Raw genomic sequence first — 19,832 nt, 5'->3', positions numbered from 1 at the left:
GCAATGTTTAAGATGGGCAAGAAACAAGAAACAAAACTGTTTTCAAGTACACAACTATTAGGAAGCGATCCTGTAGGGGGGAACATAAATGACTGCACCAAGGCACCCGTATTCCACCATAAATTAACATCTGAAATGTTAACATCATTTTGAAAACGATACTTAAAACTTACTTTTGAAATTTTTCAATTAATTTCTTCACCATTTTATCTGTGATGCCAGGACAGGCAGCTTCAGCCACAGCGATGCTTTTCTCAAGTTCTTCAATTGCCTGGTTTCGGCTTGCATTGTTCTCATCCTGCTGTTTAAGCTGGAAAAGAATGATAGCTATAACATTTAAACTATCCTGCCACTCGAGACCGATATCGGATGCTAAATAACCCACACTTACTTCAGCAAATGCAGGTGTGATTATCATAGACAAACAGCTCAAGGTTTGCACAAGATCTTGCTCCTTTGAAGAAATGATACAGATTACACACACGGAATTAAAATAATCATTCATGGCTTTTCTTACTTATTTGATAGCAAATGTGAATCAATTTGAATTCTTCCTTCAAAAGACCCAAGATAAGGCTAGTCCCCATATTTCCTTTCTGTCACAGATTCGCACCCATCAGTGGAAGCCCCCTAATGTCTAGGATTCCAATAGACATCTGATTCCCTGAGTTTACATTTCTACATGGACATGAATTTTAAAAGTAACAGTGGCCATTTAAATGATTTCTATGACTAAATTAGGTCACAGTTAATGATAAATGAACATTATTATGCAGATAGGGAGGCAGACAGGCATGCAGTGGTATTAAATTCTCATAGTTTTGCACATTATAATCTCATCACACTATTTTTAAAAAGCCTATAAGGAGGATATGAAGGAGGATATGATCAGCTGAGAAAAACTTACAATGATATGTATATGAAGATGATATGATACAATCTACTATGTTAAATTGTATAATTAGCTCCATATACATACCTCCCCATTCTGTAGTTTCTTTGGATCAGGCTTCTTACGCACAGTGGTGAAACTCCATTCAGGGTGAGTATTACTTTCCCTGCTGGTGGATTCCCTAAAGAAATACCAGATGCGAAGTAATTTGACATGGCAAAACACACCAAATCTGAAGAGCTTACAGTAAAGTCGCCATACAATACCGCATCTGACCTCAGTTTCAGGTGGATACTCTGTTTTATTCAAGACCAGCAGCATTTCTCAGCTCCAATTGATCACCCATATCTCTATATGCTAATACTGCTATCCTCCATGCCTGAACCAGGCTCCCTAGCAGAATGCCTTGTGTTTTTAAAGTTCCATCAAGAAGTTTTCATGGGCAGTTAAGGTTAACAAGCCTTAGATTGGGGACAAACTATCCTGATATATTTTGTTCATTTCAATATTGGGCAATTTCTCCTAAATGCAGGTACTTGAGAATCTTGTGTGAAGACACAGGGTGCTACCTTTGTAGAGGTTTACCTACCTTGGATTCTTCTACTCAAGTTAAGATGAGCACAAGTTAAGAAGCAGAACTATTAGTGCAAATACTGCCATTTTTCAAAAAGACTAACTTGTCCACAGAGTAAAAATCATACCTAAGTAACTAGGTATAGCAGCTCACAGATCAGTCTGATCAGTTTGGTTGGAGACCAGGAGGTAGGAAAGGTCATGAGAACAGGTCTCAAAAGGGTTCTGCAGGTTGCCACGGCAGAACGAGAAAACATGGCTTCTTATTGCTTTTTTTGTGAACTAATAGAACACCTTTAATCAAATCCTATTCCAAAATTTTGTAATGTACTCAAGTATCCACTAGGGGTTAGACCGAGACCATTTAAAAGCAGGGCTTTTCACTTCCAAAGCATATATCCAAATTTATTGTATCCCACAGACTGTAAAGAGGGGCTGAAGTAAGCCCTCAGAATGTGATTTTTAACTTAATCTAAAGCAAGAAGGTCATTGCAAAAAGGCAGCGCATACAAGAACGGGTTGCCCACATAAAAACAGCAGTAATGTGTACTTACGAGTCAGAGCCATCGGAGTCGGATTCATCATCACTGTGGCCTTCTGCCTTCCATCTCTTAAATCGATCGATTAGTTCAGTCAGATATGAAGTCTTCTTGGAATTTTTCACAATGAACTTGTGTTTTAAAAGTTCTTTAGCCGTAGGGCGCTAAGGAACAGACACACACACACAAAGAAAGAAGAACTCATGACTATTTTGAGGATCTTTCAGAGAGAGGTAGGTGGTAAAACATCATTTGAATTATTAAACTGAAATCTAGAAAATAATATCTACAGACACAAGGATGGTTAAAATGTAATAGGAAAGCTGACGATTCGATTATCTGAGGTGGGTCAAGGTAAGCACATTAAATTCGCTGCTTTAACGGCTTCATTTGTTAAAGAGCAGCAGTAAGCGGATACTGGGCTACCTCACCAGCATGCCAGGCAACAAAGCCTTCTCAGAAAGAGTGGGACTTAGCACGCATCTAAAATGTCAAAACAACACTTTAAGACACTTTATTACATTGACTGTAATTTCTAAAAAATCATTCAAATGAGCAAGATTGTTGCAATTTTGCTATCTGCACATCTTATGAATCCCTGATTTTGTCATTATCTGCCCACATCTTAGCATATGCTTCTCTTTCAAACACTAATTCTTATTGTAGATGAATGCAAACACCAAGTGCTTGGGGAATGTGCTTGTTTCATCATTTCTTTACTATTGGAATGTTTGCTGTCAACATAAACATAACTACATCTCGCTTAGAAAAGTACTCATGGCTTTCTAATCACCAGGAGTGGAAGCAGGGCTATTTTAACAACACTACACGGTATAATAAATTTAGTCAATTCTACCACTAGCAGGTACTCACGTACTTTAAGAAATAACTAATAGAAAATTAATTATTTCTCCAAACCTTGAAATAGGAAATAATTAGGTAGCTGGGGACTAAGAAGATGATGTCAGGGAGGAGAAAAAAGGACCAAGGATCTGGTTAAGAACAGAGTGGAATTAGCAGTACAAATGGATCACAGATGTTTTCGCCACACACTGTACTCTCTGCCATAGGAAACACCATCTTAGTTAGAAGTAGATGGAACAATAGGAAACCACCAGTGGTAATGACATATACTCACAAACGATGGATCCTTATTCAGGCAAGCATCAATAAACTCCTTGAAAGACTTAGTAAAGTCTCCAACAAGAGTTGGGGGGTTGTTTTTTGGAATAAGAAACAGAACTCTCATTGGATGCATGTCAGAATTCGGAGGCTCTCCCTTGGCAAGTTCAATAGCAGTAATTCCCAATGACCAAATGTCAGCCTAAAAAGAAGATAATAACAAAAACCGTTTATCACCTTGAAACTCCATTCTAGGATGCTGCCCAAAAATTCCTGCAATGACATATCAAGGAATATGGTGAATTATAATAATATAATAGTATTATATAATATATAATAATTACAACAATTTTAATTAACGTAACTCATGAATTCAAAATTTAAATCTCATATTTTGTACGGGCACAATACTACTTGAATGCTAAATAAACAGATGAAAGCTCTTGCCTTGAAGAGGCTTACATTCTACTAAGAGGGAGGGACAAATAAAGGAGTAACATTATGTGAGGTAGGACCAAGTTCTGTGGGGAAGCAAAGAGTAGAAAAGGGAATGGTGACCGAAGTAGGGACAGGAGCTACATGTTTCTGCGGGATGGTTGGCAGAGGCATCTCTGTACAGGGGATGCTTAGAGATAGCTCATTGGGAGCAAGGCTATTCGCCAGACAAAGGGGAAAGCGAGGAAAAATCCTGAGGTCAAAATGTTCTTGTGTTTGAGGAACAATGAGGCCATAATGCCTGGAGCAAAGAAAGTAGAAATGACAATGGTAGAAGATAAAAAATGGCCAGATCTTCAATGGCCTTATGAGTGACCATAAGGACTCTAGATTTTATTCCAAGTGCGATAAAAAGCCATTGAAATAAATAGGGTTCAAATACTTCCAACACTGAAGAGATTTATGATTAAGGAACACAATAGGACATAATTTTTTTTAGAAGCACTTGCGAAGGAAGGAGAAATTAAAAAGCTTATCGACAAGCCTATATCCAATGAATCCCATCTGGACAGAGAATACTTTACTTTAGAGTCATAAGCTGACTGCTGAATAACTTCAGGAGCCATCCAAAATGGAGTTCCCACAAAGGTGTTTCTTTTAATTTGTGTATCTGTCAGCTGGCCAGCAACTCCGAAGTCAGCAAGTTTAACATCGCCTTGTTCTGAAAGTAAGACATTGGCGGCTAGGGGGCAAAGAAAATCAAAATGAGTATCTCCCAGCTTCTCCAAAACGAATCTGTTTTTCTCAGGTTTCTATTTGACTTTTGTATACCTTTAATGTCTCGGTGAATTTTCTTTTCAGAATGCAGATAGTCCAGACCTTTCAAAATCTCCTTGAGCATGGTGGCAATCTGGAATTCATCAAATGGCCCAGCGCGCAGCTTAAGAAGAAAACACGTGTACACTCACACACTTCAAAAGTTTCGGGAGAAATTAAAAATTGGTATTTTTGACATTTTGGATCACTTAGTTATCTGAAATAGCTTATTAAACCAACATTTGAACAAATGAGGAAAAAAAACTTTAAAGGGAGAAAAGGTAATAAAAGTCATTTCAAATGGCTGTGCAGGGCTTTAGACATTTAGATTGCAGGATGCCAATATAGCTCAGCTGGTAGAGTATGTGCCTAACATGAGCACAACCCTGAGTTAGATCTCCAGCATCCATAGACTGGGCGTGGAAGCACACGAGTTAGATCTCCAGCACTCATAGACTGGGCATGGAGGCACATGCTTGTAATTCTAGTACTTGGGAGATGGATGCAGGAGGGTCAAAAGTTGCAGTTCGTCCCTGGTTACATCCACAGCTTGAAGCTAGCCTGAGCTACAAGAGAGCCAGGGCTCCATGAGATCCTGCCTAAAAACAAGCCACCCATATACACATAAACAAATGATTTATCTTGAAAGTTCAGCTAAGCGTTACCTAGATACTAGCTCCAAATTCTTTTTTTTTTTGACAGTAGATTTCTATTTAAATTTCTTTTCATTTTACATACTAACCCAGTTACCTCCACTTCTCCTGCCTCCCTCCTCCCCGCTTCCCACCCACTCCTCTGGGGAGTCAATAAAGTCTTGCATAGCAAATTGAGGCAGAACTGATCCCCTCCCCCTGTATCAAGCCTGAGCAAGGTATCCTGGTTACAAATTAGAAGGGACAAAGTCGAACTTCCACTATTTGTAGATGATATGATAGTATACATAAGTGACTCCAAAAACTCCACCAGCAAACTACTGAGGGTTCTAAAATTTACATCCAAGATTTAGCAAAACTGTGCAAAGGGCAATGGAACTTTTGTCACATGGGCAAAGGGGGAATGAATCTGTTACTTAGGGAGTAAAGCTCTCCAAGGGAACAATGGACTAGCAGGAAGACTAAGAAGCAGGGGTTTAGGGGCATGAAGGGAATACAGTTAGAGTATAATACATGTGTGTGCATGGCAGTGTCCTTAGGTCACACTATACCATGTACAATGACTAGATAAAGACAGAATGCACTTGCTTTTAAACAGTCACTCCATATTAACACTGAACTGGTTTTTCAATCACACATCCGTAATCTAAATTCAGCCAGAAATATAATAACTCAACCATTCAGACTCTCATTGTAAAAAATTCAGATCATGGAGGAATAATATTTTTCAAATAAATGTAACACACTTCCCTTTCTTTCCCCACCCCTGTACCAAAGCCAGTCATTCCAACTGGAAGACAAGGAAAGCAATCATTAGGTTTCAGGAGAACTTGTAATGGAACACCCAAAAAAATCCCTTTAAAATAAATGGTCATTTTAAAATTCTGGTACCTCATAAAGCACAAACAGTGTTATTCCAGGAAGGGTGGGAAGCTGGAAGCACAGGGAGGCAAAGCTCTGTTTGCTGGAAGGAGGGGGGAGGTGCCTATTCTGCCTCACTGGGAGGGATTCACAGCTCTTTGGCACCTTGTGTATTTCATCTTTCCATGAATGCCATATTTATACCGAATAAAGGGCACTTTTATGTCAAAATTTAGCAGCTTAAAATAGACCTTGTACTTTGGTTTCACCATCCGCTATTAAGAGTGGTCTTACTGTATCCCCCAGAGATGCCTGTAATTCAATAGATCCCGTTCCTAGGTAACATTATCTATTAACTTTCAAATCTATAAACTTCCACCTCAATTTCTTTTTAATTTAAAGGTTAGTGATTAACGTGATTCTAAAGGTGAAAAATGAGACATTATTTTATTAATGGCTGGCAAAGAAATTCCGTGGAACTACCAACTAACCAGAGGACATACATCATATGAGCAAAGACTAGAATTTAGTACATGATCATAAAGCATTGGTAGGGCCAGAGGCATACTCTTGGTTACTTAAGAAATTGGGCAAGGGCAATTTCAGGGCACCCACTATCATTTTGAAGGTTTTCTAAGTGTGGGATAGATAGCTCAATCCACTTCCTAATACAGAACTTTTAAAACAGGTCAGTACGAACAACAAAAAGGGTCTTGAAAGTCCATTAACATATGATGCATTTTAGGATTAGTTGAAAATTCAAAGTAAACCTTCAACTGGAAGCTGAAAAGGGACGGGAGGGACTATTTTGTGGTGGTGGTGCGAGGGGGAGGGGGTGAATATGGGATGGTGGGTGTGGGTGGATTTTTCTGGACCATTACCATACCCAAAATGGCCTAAAACCTTGTAGTACACATGTTTCCTACGGTGTGCTGGCAGTTGTGAGAAAAAGAGGACAAAGCATGTGGGGAACAGAAGGAATGTGGCAAAGATGCAATATAAGAGGAAGTGATTGTTTTGCTTCTTTAAAATTTCAAATACAACTTTGGGAAATAAAATGCCAAGGTCTTGGAATGCTTAACTGAAACTTCTCTGCAAAGTTTTAAGCCTCTGCTCAGGGCAACATACCTGCCTTGTATAACCTGCCTGGGTTTTGAACATAAGGATATGCAGAAGAGGGACAATTGCTCTTTAAAGACCCTGCACTTGTGGGTTTATGGGTTTTCCCTACATTCCTTTCACTTCCTGCCAGTCCGTGAGGCTGCCTACCACAGTAGGCCTTCTTTTATAACTAGTACGTGGTTCCAGGCTTCTTTCTACAGTGCCCATGTTTTATCCTATTTACCCATCAGATGTCTTTGTGCAAAACAACTTAACTGTTTTAGAAAGAAGCAGTAAACAATAAATTTCATAACATCGCATCTAAAATGGTCAAAGTCTGTTCAACTGCAACGAATGATTTTCTTGGAATAAGACTCTTGAGGAGTACAGTGTATAATCCTGACTATAAACTAGAATTGATAGTCTCGTGTTAGCCAGTTAGGTGGGTGCCAGTTTGAGTTGAGAAACACGCTGCTCAGAGCCATCTTGTTTCTCTTACTACTCTACAACAAATTCTTTTTTTTTTTTTTTTTTTTTTTTTTTTTTTTTTTTACAACAAATTCTTAATCAAAATCAATTGCACTCATCTGTCGATGACTATACATTGAAAAGGAGCAACATGTTTTCTCAGTATCTTCTGGGCTGTATAATTAAACCACAGCAGTGTCAATTTTATTTTTAGCTAGAAAAGCAGAACTAGACATTTCTAACCCATTTTCCTCATTTGATTTAACATGTGATGAAATTAAGTCACAGAGTGACTGGCATGCTCAGTAGCCATGAGCCATTTAGTAGAGCTGGGATTAGGTGACTAGACTTTTAACCAATGGAGTGCTGACATTTTAACTTATTAAGTTTATATGAATTGCCAATTGTCTTCTTATGATGAAGTGGGCGGCAAAAAGGTAAAGGAAATATGTTTGTTTGACTTAGACATTACATTAAACTGGACAAACTACTGGCAGCGGATACAGATTAGGGTTGCTAGCTAGGATTATGGCAGCAGCCAATGGGTACATTGCTATTAGTGACTTAGTAAGTGGTGACTCCATAAAGGGCTATCCATGTTGAAGGAATGGAGGAGGTAGACCAGAGCAACTGGGAGAGCCTGTGCTATAGAAATAAGCTCATTTCAGTTCGAGAAGAGAACACAGCTTAAACTCACAGGCATAAAGATTTTTCTAAAAGAAATTGCCTCACTGGAAAAAATAGAGACATAAAGACTGAACTTGAGATAAAAGAGAAAAGTCAAGGAAGAATTAGCCATGAATTCCTAGGTGAGGCTCTCCATTGAGACTGTCATTTCTCTATTATTATTATTATTATTATTATTATCATTGATTTTTATTGAGCTCTACATTTTTCTCTGCTCCCCTCCCTGCCTCTCCCCTCTCCCCTTCAACCCTCCGCCAAGGTCCCCATGCTCCCAATTTACTCAGGAGATCTTGTCTTTTTCTACTTCTCATGTAGATTAGATCTATGTATGTCTCTCTCTCAGTGTCCTCATTGTTGTCTAAATTCTCTGGGATTGTGGTTTGTAGGCTGGCTTTCTTGGCTTAATTGCCATTTCTTTGGAATAGTTTAAGTATGGACCACCTACCCCACCAAGGAAAATCTCTCAGACACTTTCCTAGTCACCAAATTCCCGGAAATTTGAAGTCATTTGCAGTCAGGGCTAAAGCCTTTTATGTTTTATATTTAATGTGTATTAGTGTTTTGCCTACATGTATGTTTGTGTAAGGGTGTTGGATCTCATGGAACTGGGGACATTTGTGAGCTGCCATATGGGTGCTGAGAATCAAACCTAGGTCCTCTAGAAGAGCAACCAGTGTTCCTAATCACCTAGGCATCTCTCCAGCCCCACCACTTTTGTGGCAGGCCACAAATTTAACACACAAAAATAAACATCCTTTCTATATACCAATAGCAAACATGCTGAGAGAGAAACTAGAGAAGTAATCTCATTCACAATTTTTTCAAAGACATACAATACTTTGAAATTTATATACCTAACTTAGGGTGTAAAAGAATTCTACAGTTAAAAATTTTAAATATTGAAGAAAGGAACAGAAGATGGTAGAAGTTGGAAATTATAGTTAAGGGATATACATGTATATACATGTACATATATGCATGTAACAAAATTAATGAAAAAAGAGGTCATGAATCTGAAAGAGAGCAAGAAGGGATATATGAGAGGGTTTGAAGATTCTGCCTCAAAACAAGAATAGAACACTCAGGAGGCTGAGGCAGGAAGATTATGAGTTCCAGGTCATCCTGGGCCTCAAAAATAAAACAAACCCCCAAATACATCATATCACATACTATTAAAGCTGCAAGAGAACTTAGAAGCACTTAGTATAAGTTCTGTGTGCTGTAGAATTTTCAAGTCCAAAGCTTCAAAGTCACAGACCTTGATGACTAGAGCCAGCTGAAGAACCTCAAACAGCTATATGGTCACCCAATGGTCAATCTATAACAAGTTGACTATTATAACTTGTATTGAACTTTAAGTATAAATGCACATTCATAATTTTTCTAGGGAGGGAACAACTTTGATACCACCACAGCAACGCAGGAAAAACGATCAGTTTTTCTCAGAGGCGTTTTCCATGTGAATATGTCTTCGTTGGGTGGAACTTTTCCTATGCAGCACCAGATTTTAGCACCGAAATATTTGCCTCAGAAAGGGGCCAGCAGAAGGCTCAGCAAGCAAAGGCTCTTGCCATCAAACTTGATGACCTAAATTTGCTTCCCAGAATCCACATGGTAGGAGGAGAAAAGAGACTTGGATAACTTGTCCTCTGACTTTCTTAGGTGTAGCATGGACTATGTATACCCCTTCTCCACCCTCATAAGAAACACAAATAAAAGACAATTTACAAAATTTAAACAAAAAAATGACAGTAACACGTTCCTACACCTCAGGCTGCTGTGACAAAACATCCCAGACAAGGTGGATTAAATAGTAAATGCCGATTTCTCAGTTCTGGGGAGTCTAAGTAGACGGGTATTTCCTGAGACCACCTTTCCTGGTTTCCAGATAGTCCTTCTCATTGTATCCTCATATAATAAAAGAAGAGCTAGAAAGTCCTCCAGGGCCACTTTGACAAGAACACCATTGTCATCCCTGAAGGCTCCACTCTTGTGCCTCTCATGCCTTCATTACCTTTCCTAATACCATCATGTTGGGGGGGGCAGGGTAGTAACACATCAGTTTTCAAAGACTCAGACCTTTGGTTCATAATCACTGTTAGTGACAGTTATCTCAATGAAGTATTTTAAAGTTTTTCTGTATTATTTTGTGTGTATACATGTAGGTCCCTGTGCCACGTATGTGTTTGGAGCCTGAGAAGGCCAGAAAAAAGACATCAGATCCTCTGGAAGTGGAATTACAAACAGTTGTGAGCTGCCATGTGGGTGTTAGGCATCAAATTTGGGTTCTCTGGAAGAGAGCAGCCAGTGTTCTTAAACAGTGAGCCATTTTTCCATCCCCCCATAATGTATTTTTAAGTCTAAGTATACTCAGTATTAAGGCATGCATGAAAATGTCAAACTGACAGCAATTGGCAAACAATCACTGTAAACGTCAGGACTTTATCTTACTGGGATATTTGCATTGATTACATACCTTAAGACTCTTAGCAGCATGAAGAAATTTATAATGCAGTTTGTGCAAACAATATTAAAAGCCCATCCCAAAAGAGTTTAATTTGAATGTCTTACCTGAATAACTTAGCTTGCCCCAAAGCTACTGCTTACATAATTTCAAAGAGTTAAATAAGTTTATGTATGTGTATATAACTGTTTTAAAATACTCACAAGATCCAAAGCTGAACCTCCACCTAGGTATTCCATTATTATCCATAGTTTTGAGCCCTGTAAAGACATAAGACAATTTAGTGATTACATGCCTGGCCCCAAATCACCCATTAGAAAAAAATTAAAACTTACATAGTAACCAGTCTACTGGTTATAAATACAAACTTTAACATGGTTCTTTGGGATCCAGACCATACATTGTTTTTTCATAGAAAATTAGAGTCAGATTCTAATCCTGTACTTCCTGCAAAACTACTTAAACAATACAGCTAGCCATATACAACTACCACGTGTCACTTTAACTATTACTAACTTTTATAAAATCCACAAAATTAACAATCACTTGAAGTCATTATTTGAAGTAATACTGAAAGAAAAGTATAATGACATCAAAAACTAAGGAGCAAGTAGACAATTTTGAATGCTTTCTGTGTAATTTTAGAGTTCGAAGACACGCAACATTTTACATTGTTCCATTTGTTTTAAGACATTTTAGAGCCTTTTCCAGCCATGATTAATAGATATTTTTGCACACACATGGAATCCAGAAAAAAAAAACAACTATCCCCCTCCAAAAAAGGAGGGGGGAGTATATAGTTTAATATGATAGTTAAGTTCCAAACCGAGGACTTCACTGTGAGCTGAACAAAAAAAGAAAACATTTTATAGGGGAGCTATAAAGAAATGCACTATAAAATGCACACACGCATGCATGCACATACGCATGCATGCACACACGCATGCACACCTTCCAGCTCTATTGGATCAACACTAGATGACTAGGAACACAGCTCAATAGCAGAGTGCTTGCCTAGACCCTATGAGGCACCAAACACCTCCCTCTCCTAATAAAACCTTTTAAAAATAAATCACCAACTTCCTCTTTCTTTCAGACATAGCTTGAAACACTCCTTTCTCTCTAGTACTTCATGAATGGTATTTGCTGAAACTTTGTGAGACCACAGAACCGACTCGAGGTGAAAAGGCAGGTTTAACAAGGCTGACGGCAGGTCACACCATGAATGATTTGTGTTCTGTGAGCCCATTACCAAGTAAAATATTTAAGTTTTTGAAACCTGTGTTTCTTCATTAAAATAATGCCTAGGTTCCAGGGGAAGGCAGGCAGCGAATAGATGCTTTCCAAAGACAACTTCAACGTAAGTGCATCCACAGTAGCAAGCACGAAGTGCGGTAGAGACATGGCCTACAGTTTTATACATCAACAATTTTTTTTTCTAGGGGAAAATACAGTCATTGCTGTGCTTCAACTTATGACACAAGTACTATTTTTGTCACTTAAAGGCCCAGTTGTGAGATGAAAGTTCTCAAGCCACTGCTACTAGCCCTCATACTCTTAAAATCCCTCAGTCGTGTTCAGAAGTTTCATTTAAAATTTCTAACAGTCCCATGAGCCTGGAGCTTTATTACGGCAGGGAACGGACTCCAGAGATACAAACACTCATGAGAGAAGGTTAAAGAATCAAGAGTTGGGTGAACTCTGTAGTAGGAAAACCGGGATGTAGCTTAGAGTTAAGAATTAGGGAGCGAATGTTCACACATATCAAATATAGGACACAAAGGATGTCTTTTCTCTTCCATATGTATATGTATGATATGCATATGTATATTCCTGTTTTCATGTGTGTGACTGTGTATAGAGGTCTGAAGTTGAATGGCTTTCAGCATTGCTTTCTACCTTATATACAGAGGCAGGTTTTTTAGTTTCTTTCCACTGAACTTTGAACATACCATCTTGGCTAGTCTGGTTAGCCAGCTTGCTCTAGGGATTCTCTGTGCTTCTTATAGGCTAGGATTATAGGCCAAATGCACTTACAGAACTTGTACATGGGTTGTGGGGATTTGAACTCTGGTCCTGTTGCTTGCATGTCAAGCATTTTACCTGCAAACCACCTCCCTAACCCTTTTAATCCTTTTCTTGATTCTGTTTCTATGTGGGATATGTAAAAGAAAGCGTTCCCTATCCTCTTCACGCCCCTCCAGTAATCTTGACATCCATCTGTTCTGCCATAGCAGTCCAGCTTGAACCGAGGAAGCAAAGAACCAGGAGCCCTATGTCTACATTAGAAAAGAAGATATGAGCGCCCACAATAGTAGGGGAGGAAGCAGAGATCTAGGAGTGGTTCATGCAACTTGCTTTTATGTAGAGCAATTGGACACTGAGACAGCGAAAACGGCGAATGTGATGCATTTTTACGCGTTTTCATGAGGAAGAAAAAATTCTTATAATTACTGATAAATGATATGGGAGGTCCTTTTGTCTATGTGTTGTTTTTATTGGTTAATGAGTAAAGGAACTGGCTTGGCCTACAGCATGGGAGGAGGAAGGCGGGGTTAGAGAGAAGCCATGGAGCTGCGGGAGACAGATGTGCCACAGCCACATGGCGATATACAGATTAATAGAAATGGGTTAAATTAATATAAGAGTTAGCCAATAAGAAGCTAGAGCTAATCAGCCAAGCAGTGATTTAATTAATACAGTTTCTATGTGATTATTTCAGGTCTAAGCTAGCGCCGGGAACCAACAAGCGGCCCTTCTCCAACAGATAAATTAAGATTTGTTCATTTGCCACACACTTGTTCCTAATAAGTAACTATACTCTCTCTACCACATGAACTCAGAGTGCTTCTTGTGTGCCTGACATTTAAAAGAAAGTCCCTATAAAATATGTTTCTATTTTGCTGTTCTGCATGAATGAAAGAACCTGTTTTTCAAGTTAAAAAAACAACACATGGCATTTTGTTTGTACCAGTTCTAAATGGAAGCTTTCCAACTGTCACCAAAATGGATGCGTAGAAAGCTTTTAAGCAGTGACCTTACAGAGCAGGCTATATGGCTGAGATTTCTCAAGTCCCATCTAAGGAACTTCTACATCTGAAAATAAGGCTTTCTACCAGTAAGCAAGGTGGTTCACTGGAACTTTGAGACAACCAGGGGACTTGATAGGTTTTTGCAGCTACCTTCGTTAGATCTCTCCATTTCTAGAGATAAGCTTTACAGGAGGATTTTGGGGACATCTGAATTCCTGCTAAGAAGGCATGAGCCAGGGCAAGGCCTGAAGGAGCACCATAAAAAAAAAAAGAAAGCTTGCCCAAGGAAGCTTGTCCCACAGGGAATCTACAGTCTACATCTGTGCGCAAAGGGTCCAAAAACAAAAATAAAAACAAACAAACAAACAAACAAAAAAGGACTACAAATAACAGAAACCAAGACAACCTAAATATTATTATTTGGGGGTAGGACAGCTTCTGCATTTGATTTCTGATAACAGAAGTTAGTATTGCAGAATGCAAATAAATGTGCTAGATTGAAATGGTGTCGATATATTGGTCTACAATTCCAAAAGTGCCAAGTGACTATAATCCATAACCATAAACCCATCACTGTTAAGGGCAGGAAATCTCTGTAGGGAAACCTCCACTTCCCTTATAAAAGAAGCCATGCATTTGAATGATGGTTTGAAGGAGAAAATTTAAGTTATAGGAAACTGTGCCCAAATTTAGAACACACGAAAAGAAACGACTCCAAGACCAACAAAATGGCTCAGAGGGTGGTAAAGACACTTGCTTGCAAGTCCAAAGACCTCAGTTTGATCTCCGAAATCTACATGGCAGAAGAAGAAAACTGACTCTCACAAGTCACATGCACATGACCTGCACATGCACACCATGGCATACACACACACACACACACACACACACACACACACACACACGAGGATTATTTATACTGTATACAAGTCAATACAAGTGGGTGGCCTACTCCAATAGCCTGTAACACTAACGACATAAACTAGAATGTAGAATTGTAATTAGCCAGTCACAAAAGGGTCAGTATTGTGTGGTTCCATTGTATAAGGTACCTAGAGCAGTCAAGAGCGTAGAAGTAGGTCCTAGGATGGTGGATGCCAAGGAAGCTAGCTACAGGGAGTTATTATATCTTGGTACAGAATTTCAATTGGTAAACACATCCTAGAAATGAATAGTGGTGATGGTTGAACAACAGCACGAAAATGACACACTTAAAAATGGATACTGAGCATATCAACTACCCTCCAGGGCAGAGTCCATGGCAGAAATAGTTTGCCAGCACAAATTGGACTCCATGTTTTGATTTTATTTTTATGAGAAAGAACATGAGGTTGGTTAGGGATAAGGAGGTGGGGGAGGAGTTATGGGAACAGGAAAAATATAAAAAATAAAAACATTATTAAAATGAATACAGAAAATGGCTAAAATAGTAAAGTTACATTATTCATTGCCATCATTTAAAAATGTAGCATGAACGAGTTTATAGAATTAATTAAATGGGAGAGTAGAGATAGCTTTATGAAGAATGGGGCCAGAAACTTTATGCCCTCCACAGGGTTCTGCTCCAGCTGTGAATCCTTTGTCCATAGCCCATGCTTCACAAGTCATACCTCCAGGAGCTCAAATGCTGCTCCCCAGTGTTAGTGTTACTGCCCTCTAGACACTCTAGTTTCAGCAGGGAAGAGGAAACAAACTTGAAACACACACCTGGAGCTGTGGAGGGAGGCTGAATGTTGAAGCTGACAGAATAAAGTGGATGAGATTGACTGGACAAATTATGCAAAATGAGATGAAGGCACATAGTAGCATTCAATAAATGCACGTCTGTTGAAAGATGGGGCTTCTTAGAGATGGGTTATGTTAAGCCTAAAATCATTTCATTTTGAGAAAAGGGCATTTTACAAAGGGGAAAGAAGTGGACTTCAAGCTTTATAAGAAAACACCAAACACATTTTCAAATAAAAAAAATATTCCAGAGGCATTAAATATACTCTAGATAAAACCACAAAGTTTGATGAAAAAATAGCACGAAGACCATACAACTATAGATTTTGCTCTGGAACATTTCACTTCATTCACTCAAGTTTTTAAACAGATGCTGGTTGTAGTCTATACGGACCTATGGGAGGGACCACATTCCCTTAACATAAACAGAAATCTAAAGGCACTTTCAGCTGCAAATAAAGGCATGGCCCAAATTCCGTTCAATGCCTAAATGGGTTTCATTTAAAAATGACATTGAACTAACAAAATATTTAAAGATTCAAAAAGATTCTAGCACTATTAGGAGATCAAAAGGAAAGCCCGTGCACTCCTAGCACTCTTCATAAAGACAACTCTGTCAAGAAACTGCAGTGAACGAAAACGAAAGGAAAACACTGTGGTCACACTGATGTGCTTGTCTGGTTGTTTTACTCTTGTTTTTAAAGCTGGAATCTACAGTGAGCTCAGTCAAAATGAACACCTAGTACATTTTTGCATGTCTGAAGGAAATCGCTACAACTGCACACAGTTTGAGAGAACATATAATTTTCTCTCAAATGCAGTCACTTTTTATCCTAGCTTACAGTAAAGTCCCTTTTTACCCCAGCTTCCAGTAAAGTCTTGGTTATGTATGGTAGCCTGTGTAAATCCCAGATCCTATGTTGCTCAACTAAGCCGACTCACAAACTCCACTGCCATCTGAAATGCACGGACAACCCCCCCCCCCCAATACGTATCTAAGTCAATTGACAAAGCCATTCCTTCATGATACTAACAGGATGTGGTCTCAAGTTACGCTGACTGCTTTAAACAGAACGCTGTTAGATTTGATGTGGTTTTAGTTTACAAAAAAAAAAATGCATGCCTACGCAATCACAATATGATAATATCAATGGAAAATAATGAGTTGGTTAATTTCAGTAAAATACTTAGCCCACCATGGAAGTGAACAATAGTAATCCAAAAGCTACACAGGGTAAGCTCAGGAGGACCATGCGTTCAGGGCCAGCGTGGATTATACTTTTAGGCCTAGGATTTAGCTTAGTGCTAATAAACATCAACCATGTGCACACACACACACACACACACACACACACACACACACACACGACTCAAAGAGGAAGTGACTCAAAATCAGATAAGAGTCCTACATTTTGTATGTATAGCCATTTACCCATAACTGTATTTATAGAGTTTATCATGAAAGAAAAAGGTTCCTCAAATACCCTTTTCCAGGACTTCCACTAATGATTAGTAAAGGAGATGAAAATATTTCAGTTTTATACTTTAACAGATATCTTGGATATTAGTGTTCTACCAGGGAATGCTCTAAAGAATTCTACAGTCACTATGTGGGACCAAATAAAGCATTAGTTTGTACTTATTAACAGCTGGAGTAATTACTAGAAGACTAGTATGTAGCTCCTACTAGGCTAGGTTTGAAGGCAGTATTTTTGAAATGTAATCTCTTACAAATAGAAACCCACGCAACTGCAGCAATTCGTCTGTGGAAGAAGCATGAGTAAACAAAGGCTCCTAGTAACTACTGAAATCTTCACCGCCATGCTACTGCTGAGTTAGAACAAAGTATTAAAAAATATTTTAAATAGAGTCTATTGAATATTTTAAGCCAGCCACCGAAAATAGCTTATCTGATCTAGGTGCCTAAAAATAACAAGGGTTCAGGTTTGCTCTAGAGAGAGTCTGGAATTACCAGTACTCAATCCAGAACGAGCAATAATACATGTGACCAGAAAATTCCCAGAGCTGCCTACAACAAAGCCCACCGTAGGAATTAGGGGGAGAACTAGATGAACTTCTAAGTTAGATATTTTAGGGATGAATATGAAAGCAAATACTATGCTACAAAAAAACAGAAGTTTTCGTATGTAGTAAAATATGATGACAGCTAACTCGTAGGAGTAAATGCTGAAATTAGATGGAATTTTCCGTTCTCATCACCTCTTCCTTGAGGCACCTTCTTCAAGTTATTCTTGATGAAAAATACACAAGTAAGCACTTGCTTATTTGCACTTATTAATATGTAGCTTTTGTTTGATTTTAATTTTTGCAGTCCCGTGAATGGAACCCAGTAAGACAAGCATGCTAGGCAAACTCCCAGTCAATGAGCTATACACTCCTGCCCATTTCATCTGTAATCTGCTATATGTAGATACTCAGTATTATATGGTATGATAAGTATCCATATACTTTTATCATAAAATTTGTACTTTTTTATGTAATGCTGGACTGAGTGCTCTCTGGCTACAGGAGTACGCTATTCATTCTACATCTCCAGCACCTGGTACCCCGTATGACACAGTGTCTAGCTGTTGAATGACTCTAGAGCAAATTCACTCCCTATTCAATCTAATGTATGCAATATATTAGTAAAATAAGTTTTTCAAAGTCAGTAAAATTGATGATTCATATCAATATAAGCTAATATAAATACATAAAGATCAAGGAAGCAATGACACTTAGGTCACCAAGATGGAGGCATAGAAGACACCAGTCTTCACCTCTCTCTCTTTCGTGCTGTCTCTCTTTCGTTCTCTCTCTCTCTCTCTCTCTCTCTCTCTCTCTCTCTCTCTCACACACACACACACACACATACACACAAACACTTGCACGCATGCATGCACGCATACATAATGGGTGCACACGGTGGGATGGAAGGAGAGAAGATGAGAGAGAACATACCCACAAACTAAAATAACTCACTAGCCCTAACTGTAGCAGCACAGGAGACACAAAGGCAGCAGGATCTCTCCCCAGAAAGGGTCACTGGTGAGTGGCATACCTGTGCAGCTGAGAGATGACCATGAATGAAAAAGAAAGAGGAAGGCTATCAATATCGCCATGCAGTAAGAACCACTGCGGCCCCAAATGAACTATTCCAGAAGAAACTGACATCGTAACTGCTGAAGTGATCAGCAGCTAGTCTTCCTACGGAGCTCCAGGGAGGGAGGGCAGGCACAGTAACCCAACCTTGCTCATGAAGCAAAAAAGCTGTTGAGGCACTGGGAAAAGGACCCTCCATTCTCCCAAACCATGCCAGTTCCTCAGCCTTGGATTAATGGCTGCTCTATGAGGGTCCACAGTCCAGACCTGGGTTCTGTAGCTGTTCTAGATCGAACCACATGTCACTGCCAGGTGGGGTCACTGCCTCAGACCCCTAGTTCACACTCAGGTGAAACTAAAATTTCTCTGTGTGCACCTGGGCTGCACACGCTAACTCGCCTGGTGGCCACAAGGGAAAACAAGCACTCTGGAGGCTAGATGTCTCAATGGCTACATTGTCTTCACCATATCTCCGACAACCCAGGCACCACCATACCAAACTGGAAATCTTTCTGCACGTGCCTGTGCTCCAGACAAGCACTCCTGTCTCTAACGCAAAGTTATGCCGCCGTGGCAGTAAAGCCATGCAGTGAATCCATTATACCATGGCAACGTAGCCACCCACAAGTCAGATTTTATACTGCCGCCATAGCAATATGGCTCATACTGGGCTGGATGTAGTTTCTTTTCTTTCTTGTTTATTTGTCTCTTGTTTATTTTATTTCTTTTTAGTTTTTGACAATAAGAAAAGAATTTATTTATTAAAGAATGCATCTGTGAGTCACTGGATTAATGAACGCACTTGACATCTATGGCTTTGGGGTAGAACACATTATTCTAGGTGGGATGGGAAGTGTCTCTGCAAATATTGCACCATCTTATGTGAATGAAGGATTTGGTCACATGGATCTTAGTGTTGTTGAGGAAGAAGTAAAGAACCTGGGGATGGTTCAGGTAAACTATACCATGTGCTTAGTATGCATCATAAGCTGGACTAAAGGATATAAAAACGGGGACAAGTTCAGCTAAACATCAATGAGTTCACAACCTGGTGAAAGGAATGCATAAGTAACAACCATAACTCAATACTATCTATATGCTCCCTCCACTCTGAGTATGAGAAAGATTAGACTACTACATGTGGAAAGCCAGGGGTACAGCTTTAATGTGGCAATGTGGCCTAAAGACCAGAGACCTTTTTCCTCTTCCCCTGTACCAAAAGTTCAGGAATGGAAGAGAGCAGCTGAGCTCTGGAGTACTTTTTAAGAAGCGGCTGTTAACTCTAACAATGGTTCAGTTGACACCACAAATGGAGCTGATTCTGCCTAGACGGTAAAGATTACCAAATCCTAATTTAAGTCC

The 19,832-nt window shown here is 39.2% G+C and overlaps 1 protein-coding gene across 1 annotated transcript in view; it reads right to left on the bottom strand.

The window, feature by feature from the left end:
- Stk26 (serine/threonine kinase 26) overlaps positions 1-19,832 on the bottom strand; it is a 55,184-nt gene that overhangs the window by 3,369 nt on the left and 31,983 nt on the right. The window contains exons 4-11 of the mRNA XM_075957551.1: positions 10,815-10,871; positions 4,393-4,501; positions 4,146-4,303; positions 3,143-3,328; positions 2,020-2,168; positions 980-1,073; positions 392-454; positions 174-310 (exon numbers count right to left, since the gene is read on the bottom strand). Coding sequence (XP_075813666.1) covers positions 174-310; positions 392-454; positions 980-1,073; positions 2,020-2,168; positions 3,143-3,328; positions 4,146-4,303; positions 4,393-4,501; positions 10,815-10,871 — 953 coding nt within the window. The remainder of the gene's footprint in view (positions 1-173; positions 311-391; positions 455-979; positions 1,074-2,019; positions 2,169-3,142; positions 3,329-4,145; positions 4,304-4,392; positions 4,502-10,814; positions 10,872-19,832) is intronic.

The sequence above is a fragment of the Microtus pennsylvanicus genome, chromosome X (genome assembly GCF_037038515.1).
Source record: "Microtus pennsylvanicus isolate mMicPen1 chromosome X, mMicPen1.hap1, whole genome shotgun sequence".
Taxonomy (NCBI): Eukaryota; Metazoa; Chordata; class Mammalia; order Rodentia; family Cricetidae; genus Microtus; species Microtus pennsylvanicus.
This window is presented reverse-complemented; position numbering and strand designations above follow the sequence as displayed.